Source organism: Microcebus murinus, chromosome 12 (assembly GCF_040939455.1).
Source record: "Microcebus murinus isolate Inina chromosome 12, M.murinus_Inina_mat1.0, whole genome shotgun sequence".
In the NCBI taxonomy this organism is placed as follows: domain Eukaryota; kingdom Metazoa; phylum Chordata; class Mammalia; order Primates; family Cheirogaleidae; genus Microcebus; species Microcebus murinus.
The window spans coordinates 86,065,151-86,090,552 of NC_134115.1; the positions used below are offsets into that span (position 1 = coordinate 86,065,151).

At 43.0% G+C, this 25,402-nt stretch overlaps 1 protein-coding gene across 4 annotated transcripts in view; it reads left to right on the forward strand.

The window, feature by feature from the left end:
- GARNL3 (GTPase activating Rap/RanGAP domain like 3) overlaps positions 1 to 25,402 on the forward strand; it is a 168,748-nt gene that overhangs the window by 17,902 nt on the left and 125,444 nt on the right. For 2 of the 4 annotated variants that reach the window (XM_012771966.3, XM_012771965.2), the window contains exons 2-3: positions 2,928 to 3,098; positions 23,215 to 23,284. In XM_012771966.3, the coding sequence (XP_012627420.2) occupies positions 2,956 to 3,098; positions 23,215 to 23,284 (213 nt within the window). In that variant the 5' untranslated portion in view covers positions 2,928 to 2,955. Of the gene's footprint in view, positions 1 to 2,927; positions 3,099 to 20,082; positions 22,257 to 23,214; positions 23,285 to 25,402 lie in introns of those variants that run through there. The other 2 variants (XM_012771972.3, XM_076009049.1) reach the window with 2 other exon arrangements.

Consider the following 25,402-nt stretch of genomic DNA (forward strand, 5'->3'; position numbering starts at 1 on the left):
CCCTCCCTTCTCCTCCCCTCCCCTCCCCTCCCCTCCCCTCTTCTCTTCTCTTCTTTTTTTTTTTTTTTTTTTTTTGACAGAGTCTTCCTCTGTTGCCCCGGCTAGAGTACGGCTAGAGTACCGAGTACCGTGGCATCAGCCTAGCTCACAGCAACCTCAAACTCCTGGGCTCAAGTGATCCTTTTGCCTCAGCCTCCCAAGTAGCTGGGATTACAGGCATGCACCACCATACCTGGCTAATTTTTTCTATATATTTTAGTTGGCCAATTATAATTTCTTTCTATTTTTAGTAGAGATGGGGTCTCACTCTTGCTCAGGCTGGTTTCAAACTCCTGACTTTGAGCAACCCGCCCACCTCAGCCTCCCAGAGTGCTAGGATTACAGGTGTGAGCCACCATGCCCGGTCTCCATTTACCCTTTCTATGTTCTTCTCCTTTCCTCAGTTCCATATGCCTCTAACACACCCACCAGCAACTCTTAGTAGGCAGACTGCTCTCCATCCCTGCGTCCCACGCGTGCAGAGAGCACGGAGGACCTGGGGCTTTACGTCACCTGCACTCCACACCACCCTACCTTTATGGCCTTCAGCCAATGACCAAGGGCTGGAGGAATAAGCAAGCCCAGCCCCTTGTCTTAGGAGAGGCCAATGCTGAGGCATCATTTACCTCAAGTAGCGCTGTCCAAAATATAAAGCAAGCTATATATGTGATTTTAAATTTTATAGTAACTACATTAAAATTCCAATAATATATTTTATTCAATAGGTAATCAGTGTAAAAAATCATTAATGAGATGTTTAACATTCCTTTTTATTTGTTGTAAGTCTCCAAACACCAGTATATGTGTTACCCTTACATACCTCACTTTCGACTGCCACATTTCAGCTGCTCAATAGTCACATGTGGCTAGTGGCTACCAAGTTGGATTGCACAGCTTCAGGCAGATTGAAGCAGCCCTTCACAGGGCTTTGCCTGAAACTGAAGCCTCACTTGGCTTCTTCCCCTTCCCTGTCCTGCCTCCTCCACTCCCTTAATGGTTTCTTTTAAGAACACTCGCTTAATCAATCTTTTGCGTACAATTATCATCTTTGTAATTAACAGAAATCTGGAGGTTCAAAAGAAAAAAAAGGAAAATAAGTCTTTCATTCCTGATGTCCTGCTTTGTGTTTTATTTGTTTATCACTTGTTGGATTATCACTAAGGCAGCCATAAACTCCAGTGACACTGGGTTTTAGAAGACTTGGGGTTCCTTTGAGTAAAGAACACCTAATAAGGCCGGGCGCTGTGTCTCACGCCTGTAATCCTAGCTCTTGGGAGGCCGAGGCGGGCGGATTGCTCAAGGTCAGGAGTTCAAAACCAGCCTGAGCAAGAGCGAGACCCCGTCTCTACTATAAACAGAAAGAAATTAATTGGCCAACTGATATATATATATAAAAAATATTAGCCGGGCATAGTGGCACATGCCTGTAGTCCCAGCTACTCGGGAGGCTGAGGCAGAAGGATCACTCGAGTCCAGGAGTTTGAGGTTGCTGTGAGCTAGGCTGACGCCACGGCACTCACTCTAGCCTGGACAACAAAGTGAGACTCTGTCTCAAAAAAAAAAAAAAAAAAAAAAGAACACCTAATAACATACCAGAACATTGGCTTCTTGCCTATTTTCACAAGTGGAAGGCTTGAGCCTTTGATGTCTATCTAGTTGCTGCCAAGATAAGTGATGGCTCAAAGCCAGGAAAAGGGTAAGATTCTCTTGCAGTCTGGGTCAGGCAGGCAGCAAGTAGTTTCTTGGGCCCAGGAAACGTGATGGGGGAAGCTGAGTCATCACTTACAAAGGAGGAATAGTAGGGGAACCTGGCAAGAAGGAAGAACAAAGGGGACAGGTGGGGGTTAGGTGGGTCTTAAATCCTTCCTGCATCAGGCATAGGTCACTAGAGTGACTTTTGTTGGTTTTTTAACATGCCTGCAGCCTTGGGTCTACTTGGCACCACTATCACAGCTTACAAGTGGGCAGTGCCTGTCTGCCTCCAAATACCCAGGCCATGTGGAGTCACTGTCTTGGCATCCAGTGTATAGCAGACTCTGTCCTCATGTGTAGCCCTGCTCTGAACTATTACACCTTTGGTTTTTGCCTTGTCACAGTCTTTCTTAAGCAGATATCAAACCTTTTGACCAAAGTGTTATTCGAGATTGCTTTTTTATTTTTTCCTATTTCCAAGTAATTGGGTGTTGTTGGCTTGTTACTTGAGGTAGAGTTGAGTGAAGAACACTGCTAATTAGCACAGAAAATAATTCCAGTCAGAAGGAGCACGATGCCTACATTTCCTAATAGAGCAGCCTTTTCATCCCAGAACTGCCTTTTCTACCTTCCTGGATGTGTCGTCAGAGAAAGGAGCAGGCACATCCCAATTTATTCCCATTTATTAATTTAACAAGCACTTACTGCTTACACACTATATGCCAATACTCTTGAAATGTGGGCTTTGGTCCTTTTTGTCCTCAGTGTTGTTGCCAGCCTAGGCCCTTTTGTGGCTTTTCTTGAGATTTTAAATTGGAAATCAGGAGATAAACCAAGTACTCCTGGATGACTCCAGGGGCCATATGGTGCCTGCACTGGTGATCCTCCAAAGGCATTCTAGACATGGCTTTCCTTACCAAATTAAAATTGCCTTTTTCTAAGTAAGTTTGTGTTTCTCAAATGCTCACTGGACCTCCTTTCACCTTAGACCCCACTGCCTTAATTCATGGCTGAGGGATGTGATAGGATTTGACCCGTGTTGCTTTCCTTTGTGCAGAAAGGTCTTGGGGTTACCTCAGGTCTCCCTTCCTTCCAGCTTATGAGTGGGGCTGGCCTCGGGGAGGAGTGGCCGAACAGGCCAGGGTTTGCCTGCCTTTCTTTGTTTCTCAGTGCCTTTCCCAACTCCTCTGCTTCAGGACAGCAGCTCAGCCTCCAGGCCCGCTGATGGATCCGCTATCAAAGGGGTCCTGTGGGAGTCAGATGGCACAGACCCTTCTGTGGAAAGCAAAGTCCTCGCTCTCCTTCGGCATCCAGCCCCTTCAGACATGGCCAACGAAAGACTCGGAACTAGAGTCCCAGGTCAACCTGTAAGTAAGTAAAAGAAGCATCATCTGAGTTTGGGCTCATGTCCATTATAACTTGAAATCCTTAACATTCAGGAAGAATATACTTCTTACCTTTTGAGGGAGAGTGGAGAGGAAGAGAGGAGTGAATGTTCACTTGGGAGATTGCATTTCTGTTCCCTTTTTTTTTTTTTTTTTTTGAGACAGAGTCTCGCTTTGTTGCCCAGGCTAGAGTGAGTGCCATGGTGTCAGCCTAGCTCACAGCAACCTAAACTCCTGGGCTCAAGCAATCCTGCTGCCTCAGCCTCCCAAGTAGCTGGGACTACAGGCATGCACCACCATACCCGGCTAATTTTTTCTACATATATTAGTTGGCCAATTAATTTCTTTCTATTTATAGTAGAGACGGGGTCTCGCTCTTGCTCAGGCTGGTTTCGAACTCCTGACCTCGAGCAATCCGCCCGCCTCAGCCTCCCAGAGTGCTGCTAGGATTACAGGCGTGAGCCACCACGCCTGACCCATTTCTGTTCTTAATGATGTCTTATTCTTGTATTTTACCAATATTCATTGAGCACTTATTCTGTCCAAGTCCTAGGCCAGGAACAACAAGCAAAATAGATTCAGTTCCTGTCGTAAGGGGGTTTACCATTCATGGGCTAGATAGCCATTAATCAGATAATCACACAAACACTAACAATTGTGTTAAGTGCTATGAAATGTGTTGCCTTCATTCAATAAACATCTACACAATGCCTTCTATATGCCAGCCACATACTAGGGATATTAGAGAATAAGATATTTTCCTTACCCTTGGATATCAAATGGAAGGAAAAACTTCCAATATAATACAAAAGAAATTATAATAATAACTAGAATATAACCATTATATCAGTCTAATTCCTATAGGCTGGTAACTGTGTTTTCTCATTTATTCTTGAACCCCCAGGCCTTTGTTATGGTGTATGATAATATTTATTGGGTGAACAAATAAGTAATGAATGAAGAAGATACAACAAGAAACGGGTGCTTAGTTTTACAGGGGGACTCAAAAGCAACTAGGTGGAACAATATGACTGATTTCAAAACAAATGAGATGCTTCATCAGTTCAATGCAACAAATATTTATGGATGCTTACTGAACCCTGTGCTTTTGTGAAGCAAATTCCTAGGTAGGGGCATGGATCAGAATCACCTATTGGGTTTAAAACACAATTTATGCCTGATTCAGTGGATTTGGAGTGGGTAAAAGAGGACACCTTCGGATGCCTGCCCTCAAGGAACTCCCAGATTATCCAGGGAGACAGACAAGTAACCGGCTAACTCCAGAGGTGCTAGAGAATAAGTATGAATGACATGCTTCACCTGTTGGAGGGTGAAGGAAAAGAAGGGGTAACAGTTGAGCTCAGCCTTGTAGGATGAGCATTCATCAGGCATAGAGGGGTAAGAAGGCCCCTTTAAACCAGGGATGCCACAAAGCAAAGGCTCCCATCCATGAGGGTATGCTCAGGCAGTGCTGACAGGCATTAAACCAGCAGTTCTCAACTTGGATGCACTTGAAAATCACCTAGGGAGCTTTGAAAACGTATAGAAGTCTGCACTATCCTTCCAAAATTCTGAGGTCTAGCGTGGGACACAAGCATTAGCATTTTTAAAAAGCTCCTCAGCTGTAATCCCAGCATTTGGGGAGGCCAAGGCAGGAGGATCCCTTGAGGCCAGGAGTTTGAGACCAACCTGGGCAACATACCAAGACCTTGTCTCTACAAAAATAAAGAAAAAACTTGCCAGGCATGGTGGCGCCTGCCTGTAGTCTTAGCTACTGGGGAGGCTGAGGCAGAAGGATTGTTTCAACCTAGGAGTGCGAGGCTGCAGTGAGCTATGACCCGACACTGCCCACAGCCTGGGCCACGGGGCAAGACTCAGCCTCTTAAACACACAAAAAAACAAAAAAAACTGCCCAGGTGATTCTCATCTACTGCAAATGTTGAGAAAGACTGCTTTAAAAAAAAAGGAGCCACACATAATTATTAAATAAATACACTGTACAAAATAATTCTGATGTTAAGGGGTCTGAACGTTGTATCTTCGGCAATGGGGCACCATTGGTAGCTTTTAGGATCTTACGAGGTAATGCAGTTTGGAAAGTAGAAGGTACACGTGGCTGAGATAAATTCGTGATTGCCAGTTCTGTGGCGGAAGCCTGATGGAAAGTAGCGAAGTCAGAAGTCACTATCATACCTTCCATAAATTGCCTCTTAGGAGAACATGAGAATTGAACGTCTCCTTGATCTGAAACGGAGATTTACGCTTTCACTTAATACTGAATTTTCTCATCCAGACGCACCTGGTAAACCAGGGTCCTGGGTGGCCCAGCGCACTGCAGGGGAGGGGAATGCAGAGCTTCAGCTACTGTAAAAGGCCAGGCCAGGAGATGGCCGGTCTTCCTTCCTTCATCACTCCTTAGAAGGAATTTTGTGTCTAGAGGGTGTGGTGATAACCTGAGGCCCTGCAGCACTGGCGTGCTGGGGCCGGGCCCGAGTTACAGTGGTCCCTTGGACCTGGCCCTCACGGCCTCCTTCCTCGACTACAAGCCCCACAGTGCACCGCGCGATGACGTAGAAGGGGGCGGGCGGGACTGCGGGAGCGCCTATGAGACACAGCGGAAGCGCCCTGGGCAGGCGCCTTTCAGGCTCTGTCGGTGGGTCGGTTAGGGGTAGGACCAGACCCTAGTGATTGGCGGCCTTAGGATGGCAAAATTGGGCGAGAACCGGGCGGGCGGGGCTCCTGTGAAGGCGGCTGCTGTGTGGTGACCCAGGCAGTGCTAGCTCCTCCCGCGGCGGCCGCGCGGAGGAGCCCAGCGGCGGATGCCGGAGCTGTGCGTCCTGGCTCGTTAGCCTCACTCTGCCGCACGTGGCAATGGGCGGGGTCGGGCTCGGGCTGGACCGCACACTCGGGACCGGACTTGAAACCTGATTGTACCTGCAGCCAGATGTCAGGTTCTCTGGAAAACGGGTTAGAAAGGTGTGTCTTTAAGAATCACTACCACTTTATGGGTGCCCACTCATTAGCTCATTCATTCAACAAATATTTATCCATCACCTATGTACCAGGCACTTGCCCAAAGATCCCAAAGGCATTTTCTCATTCAGTCTTCATAAAAAAACAAAACAAACAAAACCCCCAGTGAGGTAGCTACTGTTATCTCCACCTTATAGATAAGAGAGCTGAGTCTCTGCAAGGTTAAGAAACCTGTCTAGGACACACAGCTTGTAAGTGATAGAGCAGGGTTTGGACTTAGGTCTGTCTGTCTCTAGGGACCATCCCTCAGTACGCTCAGGTGTGCAATCAGTGGAAAAGTGTGGGATGTCAGCATCCACAGGGCGTCTAGGTACTGTCAAGTGAAGAATATAATAGTAGGGTGCTGGACACTAATGAAGCTGACCAAGCACAAAGTTGGGTCTTTTGCTAAGTAATACAAATACCTCCTCTCTGCCAGAAAAGTCTTCTGGTACCTATTAAACAATTTACTGGGCATCTGTGCTGTGCTGGACCTTGTGTCAGGCACTGAAGATGCATGGAAGGTATCCCTTCCAGATCAAGTGGGTGTTTATAAAAGTGCTGTTACCCCAGGCAGTCTAAGAAGACTACTCAGTGGAGAGAGAATGAAAGATGGGAACTTTACCAGGCAGAGTTGGGGGAGGCCTTCCCAAACAGGAGACCATGTGCACAAAGGTGAGCAGCCTTAAAACACCCTGGGTGTTAGGGAATAACCAACGGACTGGATTCTCTGATGCTCCTTGGGGACTGGTGGGCAGTGAGTTTGGGGAGGGAAACAGAAGCCAAGCCTTCGGGGAGTGGAGCCATTGGCCTTAACTCTCTAGTGTGATCAGATTTGCACATTGGAAAGATAACTGGTATCTGGAGACAGCCAGCTAGCTTATGATGGGTTAAGGCTGGTGGCAGGGAGACCTATTAGAGGAGGAGGTATGAAGGTAGGAGATGTTGAGAGTTCTGATGAGTAACAGGAACAATGGGATTGATTTGAAAAATATTGAAGAGAAAGATTAGAGTGAACCTGGTAAATGTCTTGTTTGTAGGGTGGGGAAGTGAACCTCAGAGTTTTGACTCAGTGTGGTTGGTCTGATCATTAATAAAAGGACCCTGAGATGAGATGGCCCAAAATCCAAGGTAGATTAAAACAAAGATTATATAGAGAAATGCTGTCAGGACTGAAGAGAGATTCAGTAACATCCTTTGGGAATAGGGAGTACTTAGAAAGTCTTCTTGGGGAAAATAAGGTTAAATGGACCTTGATAAAGTAGACAATCTTCCTTCTTTTCTTTTTCCTGAGTAGATTTTAATAGGCAGAGATGGGGAGGAGGGTGTTCTAGAGGGCAGGATCAGCATGGGCACAGGCACAAAGCAGGGACGATATTCAGAACACATTTGAGGAGTAACAGATTTCCTGGTTTGTCTCTTGTGAAGTGGTAAGAAGTCTGGAAAGTCAGACTGGGGGACATATCATGAAAGGTGTTGCCCTGAATCCCGCGGATGTTGGGAGGCACCCATTGGCTTTTGAAATAGGCAAGTGGTTTGAGGTCTGCTTTAGAAAAGTTAATTTCACCACAGCATACGCTAAAGAGCCAGCTAAGGAATTGACTAGGGACAGCCTTGTTGGTTGTAAGTGACAGAAACTCAGCTCAAATTAGCCTAGTCCAAAAAGGAGAATGTATAGTTTTGTGGAACCAAACTGAGGAAAGGGACGGATCTGGCTTCAGGGGTGGCTAGGCCCAAGGACTCGAATGCTGTCAAGTTAAATGGCTTTCTCCTCCTCCCCCACCTATATCATCCCCACTCTTCCCGTGTTTCTGTCTGTCTGTCTGTCCTACTGTCTCCTACTCTGTGGATTTTGCAATGCAGCAGGCCATGTGAGCTCAGACAGCGTGGGCTATAGTCTGATAGCTTTGCAACCTGGGAGGAAAAATCTTCCACATCAGTTAGAAGAACCCTGGTGGGGAAGGACTCTAGTTGCCTAACCTGGGTCACATGTCCATTACTGGTTTTGTGGGGGAAGTGTGTGTTATCTGGGGACAGGGGACAAAGGGATAGTTCTTTCTTGCCCCAGTGAGCAAAGCAGCCTTGGAAAAGAAAGGAGAGGCTTGGCGCTGAAGAGTAGGATTATGCCAATGGGTCATGAAAGCCAATGGAGGAGTTCGAAGAAGAAAGGAGAGTGATCTGTGGCTGATCACAAAGATAACTCAGGAAATTTTTTTAAAAACGTGGATCATGGAACCTATTAGAATCCCCAGTGGTGGGACCCGGGAATCTGGCTTAAGGTGCTGAATGCAACAGAAAGTTTGAAAATCAAAACTAAAGCTGACAATTGAATTTGATGATTAGGAAGCCAGGGAGTACCTAGGAAGTAGTGTCAATTGGGCAGGAGGGTAGAAGGCAGGTTGCAAGGCTCTCTGAGGCCTTCCTCACTTTCCCTAATTCAAAACCTGTTTCAGGGCTATTACTGACCATAAGCAAGATAATATATATATATATTTTTTGGTACTGATTCGGAAAGATTGCCAAGATACATCAGGTGAAAAAATAACAACAAGGAGTAGGATTGTATATAGTGTGCTACCATTTGTGTAAAAAATAAGGAGGGAAAGGGGAATATATGTTTCTTTGTAAATGCATACAGCATCTCTGGAAGACACACAAGAGATAACGCAGGTTGCTCATGGGGAGAGGAAATGTGGGGCTGGGAGAGGGGAGGCTTTTCCCTGTACAGCCTTGTAGCTGTACAAATACACAGTTACAGTCATACAAATTTCAAAAGCAACACGGTGGAGGGAGTGGTAGCAGGGCCTGGTGACTGAGTAGATGTGGGATGTGAGAGGAGACGTGGGAGACGACTCTGACCTTTGTAACTTGAGTGACTGGGAAGAGGGCAGCAGCTCTGCTAACAGAGTCAGGAATCCAGGAGTGAGAATGAGTTCTGATTTGGGGCATGGGACCTATCTTGGGGGTTCCTAGGGTGTGCATAGCACCTTATCCAGAAAGATCTGAGTTGGAGGTTTGATTTGGGGAGTTATTAGCAGAGAGGTAATATTCGAAGGCTCATGGGCAATGAGGCTTCTAGGGAAGGGGGTGTATGGACCTTCACCATGCAAGGTGGGATGGAGATAAAGACTAAAGACAGCAGGCACAAGACCGGGATTTGTGTTGTTGCTCCATGTGACCTAAGAACAGGGAGGAGGATGGTCTCGCTCCCTGCCAGGACATCCTGGCCCTTTTCTGGATGCCCTACTCTCTGTTGAGCTCAGTGTCCCCTGCAGGAATAACTGCTAAAAGCAATCATTTTTCCTCAAGGAGGTTATGCCATTACTAAGAATTTTATTCCTTTGACTATTTGAGTCTTCGGTGCTTTCAAATTTCATATTCCACAAGGACCAATAACCCGTTTTTGGTGCTCACCTCATCTAAAAGTACAGTACAGGACACCATAAGGGCACACTATAAATAGTGATTAGATAGTGTCACTCTTTTTAATCAGTGTTTTTTAAGAGGCAAAAGGCAATAGTTTGGGATGTCCTGGCCTAAATTCACCTTAGCTAACACTCATTTTTATAAATCTCATTTTGGCCTTAGAAACAGGTTGGTTGTTTTCTTGTCATCTCCTATAGTAATAAATTGTTCCTAGTTTAAATACTTTTGCCTCCTATATTTCCCTAAGTTTGGTTTATGTATTATCTTGCTTTCTTTAAAGGATATCCTGCCTTCTCTCACTGCTCTTGATCACTGTTGGTTTCATAGTTTCATTTTCTCAGGAGACTATCTCAGAATCAGAGCAGCTTAGTGAAGTAAACATTTTAGAAAATCTTTCAAAAATATAGTTTGACCTTAAAAGCACAGAGTAAGCTGTTTTCTTCCCACTACATGCCTGGAGGAAAACTGAGCACAGATAAGCATGGAGTGGATCTAACTTGGTCCAGAAATTTAGAATAGAATATAGAAGTCATTTTTTGTTGTTGTTGTTGCCCGGGCTAGAGTGCCTTGATGTCGGCCTAGCTCACAGCAACCTCAAACTCCTGGGCTCAAGCGATCCTCCTGCCTCAGCCTCCCAAGTAGCTGGGAGTACAGGCATGCCTGGCTAATTTTTTCTATTTTTTAGTAGAGACCATGTCTCGCTCTTGCTCAGGCTGGTCTCGAACTCCTCAGCTCAAATGATTGGCCCGCCTCAGCCTCCCAGAGTGCTAGGATCACAGGTGTGAGCCACTGTGCCCAGCCCAGAAGTCATTTTGAAAGTAGCCTTGGGCTTTCCCTCTTTGTCAAGGCAAAGTTCACATCAGTTCCATGGGCATTCATTTTTATGTTTGAGACTAAAATTTTTCCCATTTTGGTATTAGCTATGAAAGGGATCAGAATATGCCACCCCAAAATATTTTGAGCTGAAGGCAACTGAGAAAAAGCAGACACAGGAAGAACTTTCTGCCCTTCCCCTATCTGCCTAAAAGCAAGGCATAAATTCCTTTTGTGAAGGTGTCCCTCTCCCCTCTCCTACACCAAGAAGAGGAGAATCCTTATCACCAGAGATGAGGATGGAGATGAGAAGAACCTTACTAAATAACCCTTATCTACCATTAGTTTCTTCCATATGTACCTTCCCACAGATTACCAGTCCCAGAAGCCCCAAACCCCTCATCCTTCGGTCACTTTCCCACAATTTATTGCCCTTTGTTAAAATGGTATATAAGCCCCCAATTCTAACTGCTTCTTTGGATTTTTATTTCTTTACTTTGGAACGTGCCTGGACATAAAATTAAACATAAACTTGTGTGCTTTTTCTCCTGTTTCTCCTGTTAATCTGTCTTTTGCCAGTTTAATTTGCAGGTCTCAGGTAAAGAACTAAGACAGTAGAGGAAAACTTTTTACTCCCTGACAGCTATGTTCTAAAGTGAGAAAAAATTTAGTCCTTAGCAAATTCTGGCTTATTCCTAGCTTTCTGCAGAGGCCTTTTTTTCTTCTCTGTGTTACTGATGAAAAGCAGGGATTCACAGCCTTTGTTTATTAAAAATATTCATTGTGCTCAAGCTAGACACCATGATTCCTGATTCATATGCCTTTTCTCATTAAATCCAATAGGAAGGCACTATGGGTTATCAATAATTGTTGAGTTAATTCATCTATCAAGCCCCATTTTACAGTGTAGGAACTGAGGCCCATGAAGGGATGTTTCTTAACTAAAACAAGGCAGCAAGTTAGTGGTGAATTAGAGCTAAGTAAATATCAGACAAATTTTATGTACATATAATTTCTCTATACATGTAGATATTAATTTCTGTTTACATTTAGTATTCTATATATTTTTATGACTTTTTTTTAAAGAATTTTTTGTTAAGCCATAATGTGCATGTAAAAAAAAAAATGCAAAGATCTTAAGCATACAGTTGGGTGACTTGACAGCTGCAGCCGGTTAACTTTTTTTTGTGTGTGTGTGTGTGTGTGTGTATGTGTGTGTGTGTGTGTGTGTGTGAGTGAGTGAGAGAGAGAGAGAGAGAGAGAGAGAGAGGGAGTCTCGCTCTATCACCTGGGCTAGAGTGCCATGGTATCAGCCTAGCTCACAGCAACCTCAAACTCCTGGGCTCAAGCAATTCTCCTGCCTCAGTCTCCCGAGTAGCTGGGACTACAGGCACACACCATCACGTCTGGCTAATTTTTTCTATTTTTAATAGAGATAGGGTCTCACTCTTTTTCAGGTTGGTCTCAAAATCCTGAGCTCAGGTGGTCCTCCCGCGGTGTTAGGATTACAGGCATGAGCTACCATGCCCAGCCCTGATTGACTTTTTTTTTTGAGACAGAGTCTCACTTGTTGACCAGCTAGAGTGAGTGCCGTGGCGTCAGCCTAGCTCACAGCAACCTCAAACTCCTGGGCTCAAGCAATCCTTCTGCCTCAGCCTCCCGAGTAGCTGGGACTACAGGCATGCGCCACCATGCCCGGCTAATTTATATATATATATATATATATTAGTTGGCCAATTAATTTCTTTCTCTTTATAGTAGAGACGGGGTCTTGCTCTTGCTCAGGCTGGTTTCGAACTCCTGACCTCGAGCAATCCGCCCGCCTCAGCCTCCCAGAGTGCTAGGATTACAGGCGTGAGCCACCGCGCCCGGCTCTGATTGACTTTTAATATGATAGTATCAATCAGTCCCACTTAATTATATTACCTATTTATTGAAAGACACCAATCTCTAGATATAGAAGATGTCATCGTCAAGGACTGATGACTAGTGAGCCATGTCACAATTTGTTCATTGTGATGGCTTCCACAGTATTTTCTTTGTTTCTTTGTATTACTGGCATCGTAGTAACCTCTGAAATAAGGTTTTTGAGATTAATCAGAGGCAACATTTGTAGTGTTTTTATGTCTTACACAAAAACAAATTTCATCAATATGCTGTATAAGGCAGTTTACTTAAATTGTGAGCACAGGGATTGTCTCACAGGCCTGACGCTAGAAAAAGTTGTGAAATTGTCTGTGTGTGTGCCCTGTCCTTTCTTGGGGCACCTAGTCAGCATAGCTGGCCTCACCCTCCCCTGTTACTCTTAGCCTCCTGTAAAGAAGAAACCTAGGGGATGTGATGTCTGTCCCTCATCTATTTAAAAGATTTTCCTGTAGGAGTGATAGACTTGTTTTATATGACCCCAAAAGGCTAGCTGACTTGATTTCATTCATTCACTCATTCATTATTTAACAAAACCCTATTAAGACTAATTCTGTGCCAGATATTATGTTAGGTGATAAGGATTTAGCATTGAACAAAACCTACCATTGCGTAGCTTAAATTCTAGGTGAGGAGGCAGATGCTCATTATATACCCTGTTTGTAATTCCTATTTGGGATGGGAGGGTTCAGGAAGCAGGAAGAGCTTGGAGAGACCATTCTAGGTCCTAAGGTGACACACAGCTCAGCAAATGGAAGGAAAAGGAAGAAAGGCAATATGGCTGGAGTGCTGAGAGGGGAGTGGTGCCAGACTAGACAGGTGGCCAGGGGTGTGGGAGTGATGGTGAGGAAGTTAAGAAAAAATGAAGGCTGTAGGTGTAGGACCAGCTGGTGGAAATTAAGGTGTGATGGATTTCAACTCAATATAGAAAAAATCTAGCTCAATATAGAAAAAAAGCTATATAACAGGATGAATAGAGGACCATGGGTTGGGGTGCATAGTGTGTTTCTTATCGCTAACAGTGTGGAAGTAGAGAGTGGATGGCTATTTTCCAAGTTTGATAGATAATAGATTGGACATTTAAGGTTGGTCCTTAAGTCTCTGGACCTGGAAGTTTCTGGAAGCCTCTTCCAACCCAGTGAAGGACACAGAAATGGGATGGTTTCCTAGGATTTTGTAGAAGAGATGCCTTCCATTGGCATGCAGTGGATGGGAAATGAGTCAGTCAGTGTTTCTCAGGTTGGTTATAACAGAATCACCAATGAAATATATTTTGGTTAAAGATACATGTGCTTAGATCCCACTCTTAAAGATTCTGATTGAGAAGGTCTAAGGGGAGGACTAGGTATTTACATATTTAGGGGAAAAAAAAGTAAACTTTAAAACGTTTGCAGGGAACAAAAGACATTATCTTTAGGACATCATGGTGGTGAGAGATTTCTTAAGTTAGAAAAACAAAAACCATAAAGGAAAAAATTGAAAATGTCTACAGTAGAATTTGAAGTTTTCTGCATAATCAGAGATACCAGAAACAAAATTTAAAAAGGAAAACCACTATCTGGAAGAAGAAATCTGTGATTTATTAACCAAAAATGGTTGGTATTCAGAATATACAAATAATTCCTACAAATCAATTAGAAAAAAGACCAAGAACATACAAAAATGGGATGAGCAAAGGGTTTGGAATAGGCCAATCATGGAAAAGGTAGCCAAGATGGCCAGTAAGCATAGGAAAAGACAGTTCAAGCACTTGAACTGTCAAGGTAATGCAAATTAAAGTCATACCTCAGTGAGACACCATTTTATTAATATATTCTTCAGACCAGCAAAAATGCATGTTTGACAATACCAAGTGTTGACTAGGATGTGGAGCAAATCATACACTACTGATGGGAGAGTAAACTGGTATATTCACTTTGGAAAGCAAATCTGGCACTATGTAGAAAAAATTAATGATGCAGACATCATGACCCCACAGTTGTACCCCTGGGTATGTATTCTAGGGATATGATCACACTTGTATTCAAGGAGACATGTACAAGGGTATTGATTACAGCATTGTTTAAAAATTAGAAACAACCAAAATGTCCAACAGTAGGAGAATTGAGGAACAGTAGAATATTGATATAGCAAGATATTATACAGCAGTGTATGTAAATGGATTAGAGCTACAGGTACACCATGTATGAATCTCAAAAGCAAATTGCTCAGCAAAGAAGCTAGTTGCAGGAAGATATGCATGGTATGGTATTTATTTGTGTAAATTTTTAATCCATACTAAAAAATTCTATATATTATTTATGAGTAAGTATATAGCACAGATATAAAAGTATGAACAGGAAGTATAAGCACAATTCATTAGTGATTGTTTCAGGGAGGGAGAGATGAGAACAGGGTCAGGGGGAGACACACAGGGGTTTCAAGTATATCTGCAATGTTCATTACATTATTCTTTGTTCTGTATCTTGAAATATTTTGTAATAAAACAAATTAGAAAAAAAATTCCAGGTGATTCTGATATGTAACTAGGTTTGAGAACCAAGGTCTGTAATAAGTGCTTTTCTAATTTTAATGTGCATATGAATCCCAGGGAGATCTTGTTAAAATGCTGATTATGTTTCATTAGGTCTTGGGTAGGAGACCCTATATTCCTAACCAGCTCAGATCAAAGGATCACACTGAGCAGCAAAGGTCACAATGACCTTGGTATCTCTAGGATTCTTGCCACCTAGGGACTGCACAGAAGTACCTACTCAAGAATAGCATGCCTTCCTTTTGGGTCTGGGTGCTGTTGGGGACAGATCTTGTGAATCCCAGTGGGGAAACTTTAAGAACCTGGAGAGACAGACTTTCAAGGGATTTCTCCAAAGAACTAGATCTGCAGGTGATTAAGGGAGGTATGCCACAACATATGCTGTCTGCTGATTTTTTTTCCCATGCATTAATTTTCTATTTAACACATTTTGGTCATGCATTTATAGATCCCACATGCAGTGATGTTTCCCAAACCAAATTATACTCTGAGCTAAAAAACCCTCAAGTCTTGACCTTACAGGAAAAGAGAAGCCAAGGTCACTGTCACTAAAGAGTTGGGAAAGGAGGGAGTGGGTGTGCAATCATCACACTTAGCAGGGACCACTTTGTCATAGTGTTTCCCAGTGGGTCTTGAGCTGAGAAGAGCGTGACAGACCTCCCCGGCTTCTGCTGTGAGCACCCACACCCGAAGATTGCATATGCTACTTACGAAGGGGATAAAAAGAGGCTGTTTTACAATTTGCCAGATTTGCTATCCACATATTGTGCTTTGCTTGCACAATATTTTTGTTCCTGTGGAGTCCTATGTACTTTATATTTTTCTTTCCCACTGCACTGTAAGCTCTCTGAGAGCAGGGACCACACATTGCAGATTTAACACCTAGTACCTTATAGGTGCTCAGTGACTGTTTATTGAGAGAATGAAAGAATTTCAACTGAGATACAGTTTTTTAATTAAAATTTTTGACATAATCGTAGATTCATAAGCAGTTGTTAGAGATAGCACAGAGAGATCCCATATACTCTTTATCAGGTTTCTCCCAATGGTAGCATCTTACATAACCACAGTACAGTAGCATAACCAGGAAATTGACAGATGCAATCCACTGATCTTATTTAGACTTGCCCAGTTTTACATGCAGTTTTATGACATGAGCAGGTTCCTGCATCCACCTGTATCTACAGATAAAGTACAGACTAGTTCTATCCCCACTGGATCTGTCATGTTGCCCTTCTATACCCACACCCACCTTCCTCCCCACTCTATTATTTTGTCCCTTCAAGAATGTTATATAAATGAAATCAGATAGTATGTAGCCTTTTGGGATTGGCTCATCCTACTTATCATAATTCCGTGGACATTCATACACGTTGTTGTACATGTCAATAGTTTGTTCCCTTTCATTGCTAAGTAGTATTCTTCTGGACATACTACAGTTTGTTTAACTATCTGCCCTTTGAAGGACATCTACGTTGTTTCCAGTTTTTGGCTATTATGTATGTAATGGCTTTGAAATTTTTTATATAGGTTTTTGTGACCATACATTTTCATTTCTCTGGAATAAAAGCCCAAGAGTACAATTGCTGGGTCATATGGTAACTGCATGTTTCATTTTATGAGAAACTATTTCCAACAGAGGCTTAGCTGACCATTTTATATTCCCACCTGCAGTGTATGAGTGGTCCAGTTTCTCTGCTCCCTCACCAGCATTTGGTATGGTCACCATTGCTTATTTTGGAGACACACTTGTAAAGGCACTGACAAAGATCATGATTGGAAGGACTTTGCAGTGAACTGCCATAAGACTTTATCAATTCCAGTGAACCACATAAATTCCAGGGTACATGGCTATGTCAGAAACTTAGTGGACATACAAATACCATAGGAGGCATGCACTCCAGAATGTTAGAGGAAAGTGGAGTAGAATGAAAAAGATGACTGAAGATGGTAAAAACAACTTCAAATGTACCTAAAAGTATGTCTGAGCATATATAATGGCAGGTAGGGGGATGGAGAGGAGAAAGGGGCAAGAACCCATCTGCATTCAAGTAGAGCAAAGGAGAGCAGAGATAATCGTTTATGCATGATTGATTTATCCAACAAATATTTACTGAGTGGCTTACTCTGAGCCAGGCATTCAGTAAGACACATTAGAGCATGGGGATGGTCAGGATAGATAAAGTCCCCGATAGTTAGAATAACTAGCATTTATTTATTGGCTACTATGTGCCCGATGTTTGCCTAAGCACCATATGATTTCTTTTAATCCTCCCATAGACACAGATATAATTTTAATCCCTTGTTATGATGAGGAAACAGGCTCAGAGAGGATAAGTAACTTGCCTGAGGTCACAGAGGTCACGTGTGATGGAGCTGAAATTCAAATCCAGGATCACTTGACCACTTTATGGTTGGTGGGCCTTGCTAAGGGGTGGTAAGCTTAACATCTGGGTACAAGGAACACTACCCCCAGAAACACAACAAGGAACAGGGAACTGTCCAGAGTCACAAGAATCTAGGTGCTCTGCTTTCCTGGGCCCCTTTCACTCTAGAAATCTTCCTGTTTACTTCCTACTTCCTAGTGTCTTAAACGACTTCAAAAGAGCACAGAATTCTTCCATTTCATCCTTAGAAATTAAGGTGTTGTTGCATTTCTGCTTTGCATGATACTTGACTTATCTTTAGGAGGGGGGACAACTGGTCCCTTCTGTGCAATAAGCCATTCTAGTACCCATTGTTTGGAGGCCCTGGGTTCGCCCCAAACCAAAACCTGTAGTCTGGCACATTTTTTAGCATCTCTGCCCCTTAACAGGGGTATCCTTTCCATCTGTCTCTTACTCGCTGCTTGTCAGGGGGCTGAGGCATTGTCCTGGAGCTGCTGACTATTGGTGGGCTTCTGAAAAACTGCCTGTTTCTTCTTACAAATTCTCTCTACTGATCTAGGAGGAGTCCCCTTGTTGCTGTTGGCCTTAACCACTCTGCAGGGGCTGCAAACCATTGAGGATGGCTTAGCGTGAGGGTAATCTCTGGGTCCGTCGACTGAGGGCCTGTATCACTGAGTTTGGTTTCCCCTTGGGGCCTGCCTTACCTTCCCCCCCCCATTCAATTTCTACAATTTTTGACTCTTTGGAAGAAGTTGTTCTGTTTTCCAGGAACCTAACTTATATCATAGCAATTTATTTAGCCTCCGTGTGGAGTTAGAAATCTTTGCTCTCATCCCAGGCCCTATGTGGAGATATAACATGGAGGTCCTCAGTTCTGTTCATGATTGCAAAGTGTGATCCAGCATTCTCATGTGTTGATTTGCCAAAACAGAAGGGTTTATATTTAGAGCCTGGACCACATTGCATGTGGAGAACTTGAAGTTCCCTGATTCTTTTTGGAACCTTCCTTATTTTGGTAACATGCTCTAGCCAGGTTTCAAATGTCTCTCTCCCTGTCATGGCAGTAGTAGGTCCCAGGTATTTTCTAGGTGAGGTCACACTGGTAGGCCAGCACTTGTAGGGAGGAGATATAGTATGGAACTGTGATGCTGCCCTCAGCCCTGCATTCAGAAGCCTGCTGCTTCGCCCTGGGTCTCCCTTACTGCTTCAGGGAGGAAAAAGGCATTTTATTTAAAATTATTTAAAAATTTAATAATTATGCCAAACTCCCCTTCCTAGGTCTCTCTGTAAAAATCTGAGAGGCATTCATATTACTAATAAGAACAATAATAACCACCAGCATTTAGTAAGTAGTAAACATGTGATAGACATTATGCTTAGAATTTTGTCTGCTTTTTCTTATTTATTTTATTCATTTATTTATTAACAGACAGGGTGATCCTCTTGCTTCAGCTTCCTGAAGTGTTGGGCTTACAGGCATGAGTCACCATGCCAAGCCTTATTTATTCTTTATAACCCTGTTAAGTAGGTGATTTCAACTGCATTGTATAGGTGAGGGAACTAATTCCCAGAGAATTGAGAACCCATGTCTGTGACTGCAGCACATGTTCTGCAGGACTACATCGTACCTCCTCTCATTGATAGAAATCTTCATTAAGGTCTTGCCCTTCCTTATAAAAGTACTGCAGAATGGTTAACAGGTTTACCAGGGATTCTAGAGTCATCTGGAAGAGCAGTGTTTTTCAAAGTGTTGTCTGCGGACCACGTGTATCAGAATTCTCCTGGCTGCATGTTAAAATCACAGATGTACTGAATCAGAACCTCTGAGAGCAGGGCCAGGGAATCTGCATTCTTACAAAGTTTGTGAGTGGCTGGGCGCGGTAACTCACAGCTGTAGTCCTAGCACTCTGGGAGGCCGAGGTGGGCAGATTGCTTGAGGTCAGGAATTCGAAACCAGCCTGAGCAAGAGAAAGACCCCGTCTCTACTATAAATAGAAAGAAATTAATTGGCCAACTAATATATGTAGAAAAAATTAGCCGGGCATGGTGACGCATGCCTGTAGTCCCAGCTACTTGGGAGGCTGAGGCAGGAGGATTGCTTGAGCCCAGGAGTTTGAGGTTGCTGTGAGCTAGGCTGACACCACGGCACTCACTCTAGCCTGGGCAACAAAGCGAGACTCTGTCTCAAAAAACAAACAAACAACAACAACAAAAAAAAAAACCACAAAAAAATAAATTAATTAAACACAAAGTTCTGTGAGGGATTCTGATAGGCCCTAAAATCCGAGAAACACTGTCAGATATTCTCACTGACAGACTAATCACAGTTTATGTGCAGGCCTGAAACCAACAGTAGAGATTCATGGGGCCATACTGCAGGGTTGGCACCCTTTGTCTTTAAAGGGCCAGGCACTACATAGTTTGAGCCTTGTAGGTCATACAGGTCTCTGTTGGAACTGCTCTGCTGTTGTAATGCAAAAGCAGCCATAGACAGTCGTAACCAATGGACATAGTTGTGTTCCAGTAAAACTTTGTTTTCAAAAACAGGCCATGGGCTAGATTGGACAACAGTTTGCCAACCCCCTCTCCTTGGCCCACCAGCGCTCTGACAACCCCTTTTTGTGCAAGATATTCTTAGACTACTTTCTGTTACCTATAGAGAGTTGTATCTATTAGGATAAAATTGCCCATTAGATAAACCCTGAATCTTAGTGACTTAAGACATTAAAAGTTATTTCCCACTCATCTCAGAGCCCAGCGAGGCTATTCCTAGTTAGAATCTTCTATGTGGTTGTTTAAGACCAAGGTTCCTTCATGTGGCTTCATGGTCCTCAGAGTGCTCTCCATTCAGCTACTAGGTGAGGAAAGAAACCAAGGATTGATTACTCATGGAAGTTTTTATGAGCCTGGCTTGGCTTGGAAGAGGTGCTCCTCATTTCTATGCACATTTCACTAGCCAGAGATCTTATCTGGGCTCCACGAATAGAGCAATTTCTTAAGCCCATGAGGCTCTTGGTCTCTGTTCCCCTCTAGCTTTGCTTGAAACTCACCCAGTTCTTTCCTGGGCTCCTCTCTTCTTTGTGAAGAGTTTTTCTAAGGTCAGCCAACAGGAGCACTCTGGTTCTGTCTAGCCACTTTCCCTAGGGCCACAGGCCCACAAGGTACCTAGTCCAATTCTACATAACCGTAGGTGTAAGTTTTACCAAATATTTTGCTACTGTATAACATAGATCTCCATCTTTCCAGCCTCTGAGATCAGTTTCCTCACTGGCTGCTGCCTGCTTACTAAGCCTGTGCTACATATTTCAGGGGGTTGCTATGGTGGCACCCCACTACAAGATACCTACTTCTGTATTAGTTCAGATAACACAGAGGCTTTAACAAGTAAACCCAAATTCTACCTAAATAACACAGCTAAATGTTTATTTCTTGCTCACATCATATGCTAATACTGCTATTCCTGGCGATGTGGCCTTACATGTGATCATTCAGGGACCCAGGTTCTTCCATCTTAAAGTTATGCTCTCCTGCAGGTCCCTGGACTCTCTCCCTCCAGCTGGTCACAGAGCAGGAGATCAGGTACCTCCCTGGGGATGTGCCTGGAAGCAGTGCACATCAATTGTGCCCATGTTGTCTTGGCCAGAGCCCAGTCACATGATCACTCATACTACAGGAGAGACTAGGAAACAGTCCAGTGGTAAGCCCAAGAGGAAAGGAGAGCAGGTTTTGCTGTACACCTAGCAGTGTCTGCCTCATGGGCCAGGACTGTCTCTGTACTGAGAGAATAAAGACTGTGGCTCCTCGGGGTGGATGACATGGACAGCCTGCCTTGGTGTTTATAGGGGCTGTCAGGCATTAGCTAGTATAATCCAGGAGATGCACAAATACCTTCATTAATGAAATGAGCATTTGCTGCATGTCCACTGTGTGCCAGGTGGTGGGCCAGACACTGGAAGGACAAAGCTTCTCTTGGAGCTCTAGATGGTCCCCTTCACTTGTAACCTTCATAAGCCTCGTGCTGGGTGCCTTGGGAGCCAGAGAGCCTGGAGAGGGAGGAGGAGAGTGGGAAGAAGTTGTTAATATTGCTGGTTTGAGTGCCTCCTGCACCCCATATAGTTCATCCTCGTTCCCATGGTTCGCAAGCACTCTCTGCAGTGCATTGGATGAAATGTAATTAGAGGGGCCAGGGCAGCAGATAGCAGACCTTCTCTTTAGAGCTTCCTTGTTTATTTTAAGATGTTGTTTTATCTCTGTGAGGCATCTAAGGGAGGAGGTGGCTCCAGGATGTAGGATTGTCATCTTTTTTGTGTTTGTTTCTGGCTATTGGCAAAGTTAGGGAGCTGGCACTGTGTCTTACAACCCCTTCAGTGGTACTGATGGCAGTGCAGGGGAGTCCCGGAGCCCCACATCCTCGCTCTTTTCAGGTTATCAGCCATTGGTGTTAGAAACTGCTAGCCCTGGCGGGCTGAGATTGGGCAGACGGAGCATTCAGTCAGCAGCCACTGGGCTTCGGCTCTGTGCCCGATCCCTGTCTGAGTGCACGGGCACCCCTCCCACTGTAGCCCTCAGTATGTACAGTGATGGCAGTCTCCTCTAGGAGGGTTTTCAAAATGGGCTAAGAAAATGGGCATAGAGGACATACTTAACACAAACTAGAATAGACAAGGGAGGGAAGTTTTTAATTCTCCTTCAGAGATTTGGGGGTAGAAAAACATGTCACTAGAAGCAGGAAAGTAGCCTGGGTAATATCTGGGCCACCCTTCTGAACTGCGTGAGTTGATTTTCAGCTAAGGGAGGGAGGACTACAAAAGGTTAAATTTCTCATATAAGATTAATTCAGCCATCTCTGTGAAATGGTGGAAGCAGAATACCATTAGACTCTCTAATCTCATTTCTCTCATGCTGTCTTTCTTGGAGCCTGTCAAACAGGGTCCTGGCAGAGAGTCAGTTCTGTGGTTGCTAAACATCAGAGTCAGTCTCTTTCTGAATGTGCCAGGAGGCTGTAATTTAGAAAATGTAGCCTACCTTTTAAGGAAGGATGAAAAGGTACTAAATGCACCTTTCTTTGCATGTTAGATCCCAAATATTTTGACTATATTAAACATGTAATTCCTATGTGATTTTATTTTCTATGTTTTCTTAGGGTTATTTGCATGACATATTAGAAACAAACTTATTAAAACTGTTTATATTTTGTGGGTCTCTGTTGGTTTCATGCGTACTGCTTGGGGTCCTAAATACTAACTCGCCAATAAGATATGTGCCTTTTGTGCATGTAACTATGCATTCAGGATGCAAATGCAGAAACAATTTTGCCCTTATTTTAATTGCTCTACAACAGCGCATGTGATTTTTTTTTTATCTGATTTAAGCCTTTTGTGGGGGAATATTAGCTGCTGCTATACAAAAAACTAAATATACTTGGATGTTAGATTTTTAGATTTTCTGTTAGTCCTGGTCTTTTTTCATATTGCCACATAAAAATCTTAAAGGGGGTGGTGGGGGTGGGGTCTACCAGGAATGCAAAGTTTTTTTCTCCTTTCTAAAATACAGCATTAAATAATGCTGGTTATTTTTATATTGCATATTTGGGACAAAGAGTCTTAAATGAAAGATCATTGCAAGATCTGGTTCAGCAGCTTTGCCCCTTGCCTCAAGTTTACTGCAGGGCTTCTATCCCCTTTGGTATACAGAAATGAAATTATAAACCACCAGTAGCCTGGAAATTTCAATCGATCCAAATGACTAAATATTTAATTCAATCATTGCCTATACTTCCAGGGATGACTCTGGCGTTTTGCTTTTTACTGAGGGCTACATGAAAGCCAGGCTCTGCAATGGCTGCTGGGGACCGTGTCTATTGCAAGGAGGCTCCCCTGCAGTGAGGAGCCCAGGCACTGCAAGCCTTTTCAGAGCAGCCCTTTTTGCAAATGGTAGTCGATTTTTGCAGAAGGTTTGTGGCCAGATCGCTATGTATAATACTGATGAAGCATTTTTGTTCCAGCTCTGTCTCGGAAGACCTAGGCTGTAGACGTGGGGATTTCAGTAGGAAACATTATGGATCTGTGGAGCTGGTAAGTTTATGCTGTCTGTTCAGTGGTAGTACATTGATTTAGATTTAGAGACGATCACCAAGCTCATCAGATCTTTTGTTGTATATTTACTGTTAGAACATGTGGGTTACAGCATGAGGACTGGATTGAAATAAATACCTATTGAAAGATTATGATCCTTTGATCATCTTTATTTGTTTTTATTGTTATGTACTTTTAATCTTGTGCCTTCCTGTTTTTAAAAATTGTTGTGGCTGGGTATTTTTCTCTGTTAATGGTGTATATAATTAAATAAAATAATTTATGAACTAAGAAAGGTAGCATTTGGAATTTATATGATCTTTTTCCTAAAAGTTTATAAAGCTAGTTTTCAAGGTTTAAATATTATTAAAATACATAATTCTGATTTCCTACATCTTTGCTTTCTGGATATGTAATAAGAGTTAGAATATTTATGAGATTTTTTTTCCTGTTAAAAGCATATTGGTTGGACTAGATAAATGACTGTAATAGATGATAGATATATGGAATTGAAAATATCCACATTTTCCTTAATGAGAGACATTGGGGTTTGTGGTAGGATTTTAAAAAATAATATGTTTTCATTTTAAAAGAGGCATAATGAAAGCATAGAATAGCCTTAATTTTTTTTAAGATAGAATGTGAGTTTTTTCCAGTTGCATGGAAATTCAAACAAATTTTCAGGAAAATGTGCTCATATAATTATATTGATTATTATTTAACACTGTTAATAACATTAAATGTATTATTTCTATTTATTTAAAAAGAGTTACTTGTATTTATTTTTTTAGTACCCAGTTTCCCCCATTAATATAAGCTGCATTCTTGCAGAGTTTAAATAGTAGAAAAATTTATATCAGAGTGTATACCAGTAGCATTCTGCTTGAATTCAAGCATATATTACAGACTTGACTGTGTACCTGGGCTAGAGCCAGGTATTCTTGAAAATATAAAATAAGTGAAAGATTTGGTCCTTGTTCTTAAGGAGCCTACTGTCCTCTGGCTGGGCGGATTAATATATGTAAAATATCTAAAGAATTAATTTAGTCACACAAGAGACAAATTGACTCAATCAACACCTGCTGTGTCAGTCAGTGGTGACCCTACACCACTCAGACCACTGCCTCTCCTGAAAGAGCAGGTGCATAATTATAATTCAGAGTGGGGATTGGTAAATATTGTGCAAGAGATACAAGTAGAACATTGTGGAGGTTGAGAGAAAAGAGGGAGTGACCCATTCTGGCCAAGGGAGCTCAGGAAAGTGACCTGGAAGGCCTGGCAGGGCATGTAGGGAGGGCCGGTGGCAAAGAGGATAGCACAGTAGGTTTGGGCCAACAGCACAGTTCCTGGCAACAGTATATTTACAAGGTGATGAGCAAATGTCCTGCCTATCTGAGCTCAGTGGTTACAAGCAAACAGGCTTTGGACTTAAGCCTGCTTCACGTTCCAGCTCCACTATTCATCTCTGTGACCAGTCAAGTTACTTAACTTCTCTGAACCTCAGCGGTGCTTAAGACTTGGTGCTCTGAAGTCATTCTTGTTTCGTCATTGTCAAGTTGCGTGTTATTGGACTTATTTTGGCCTTAGTTTTCTCATCTATAAAATGGGAATATTATCTACCTTATAGTGTTGTTATAAGAATGAAATGAGATGATACATGTAAAGTACTTAGCACCTAAGCACAGTTTATGTTAACTAGCTGTAGTAGTAAAGACAACATTCAGCAGCAAAAGTAGAATCTTGAATGTTAGGTGAAGACTTTGGACTTGGCCTAGCAGGTAACAATCTTGTAAACAGTGAGTGGTGTTTAGGGGAGAGAACATGAATATGAAAGATGGACTCTTCAAAGACATTTGGAAATCACAGAATATCAGAATGGAATGGTACTTGAGAGCAGTGGTTCTCAGACTGAGCAGGCATCAGAATCCTTTGGAGATTGCTAGGTGCCAGCCCCCTGGTTTCAAATTCAGTAGGAATGGGGTTAACCTGCAATTTGCATTTCTGTAAAGTTCTCAGATTGATGTTGAAGTTGCTGGTCCCAGGACCACACTTGAAGAACTCCTGCGTAAAGCATCCCAGCCAGGTCCTCAGATATCCTGGCCTGCTCAGACAGCTCAT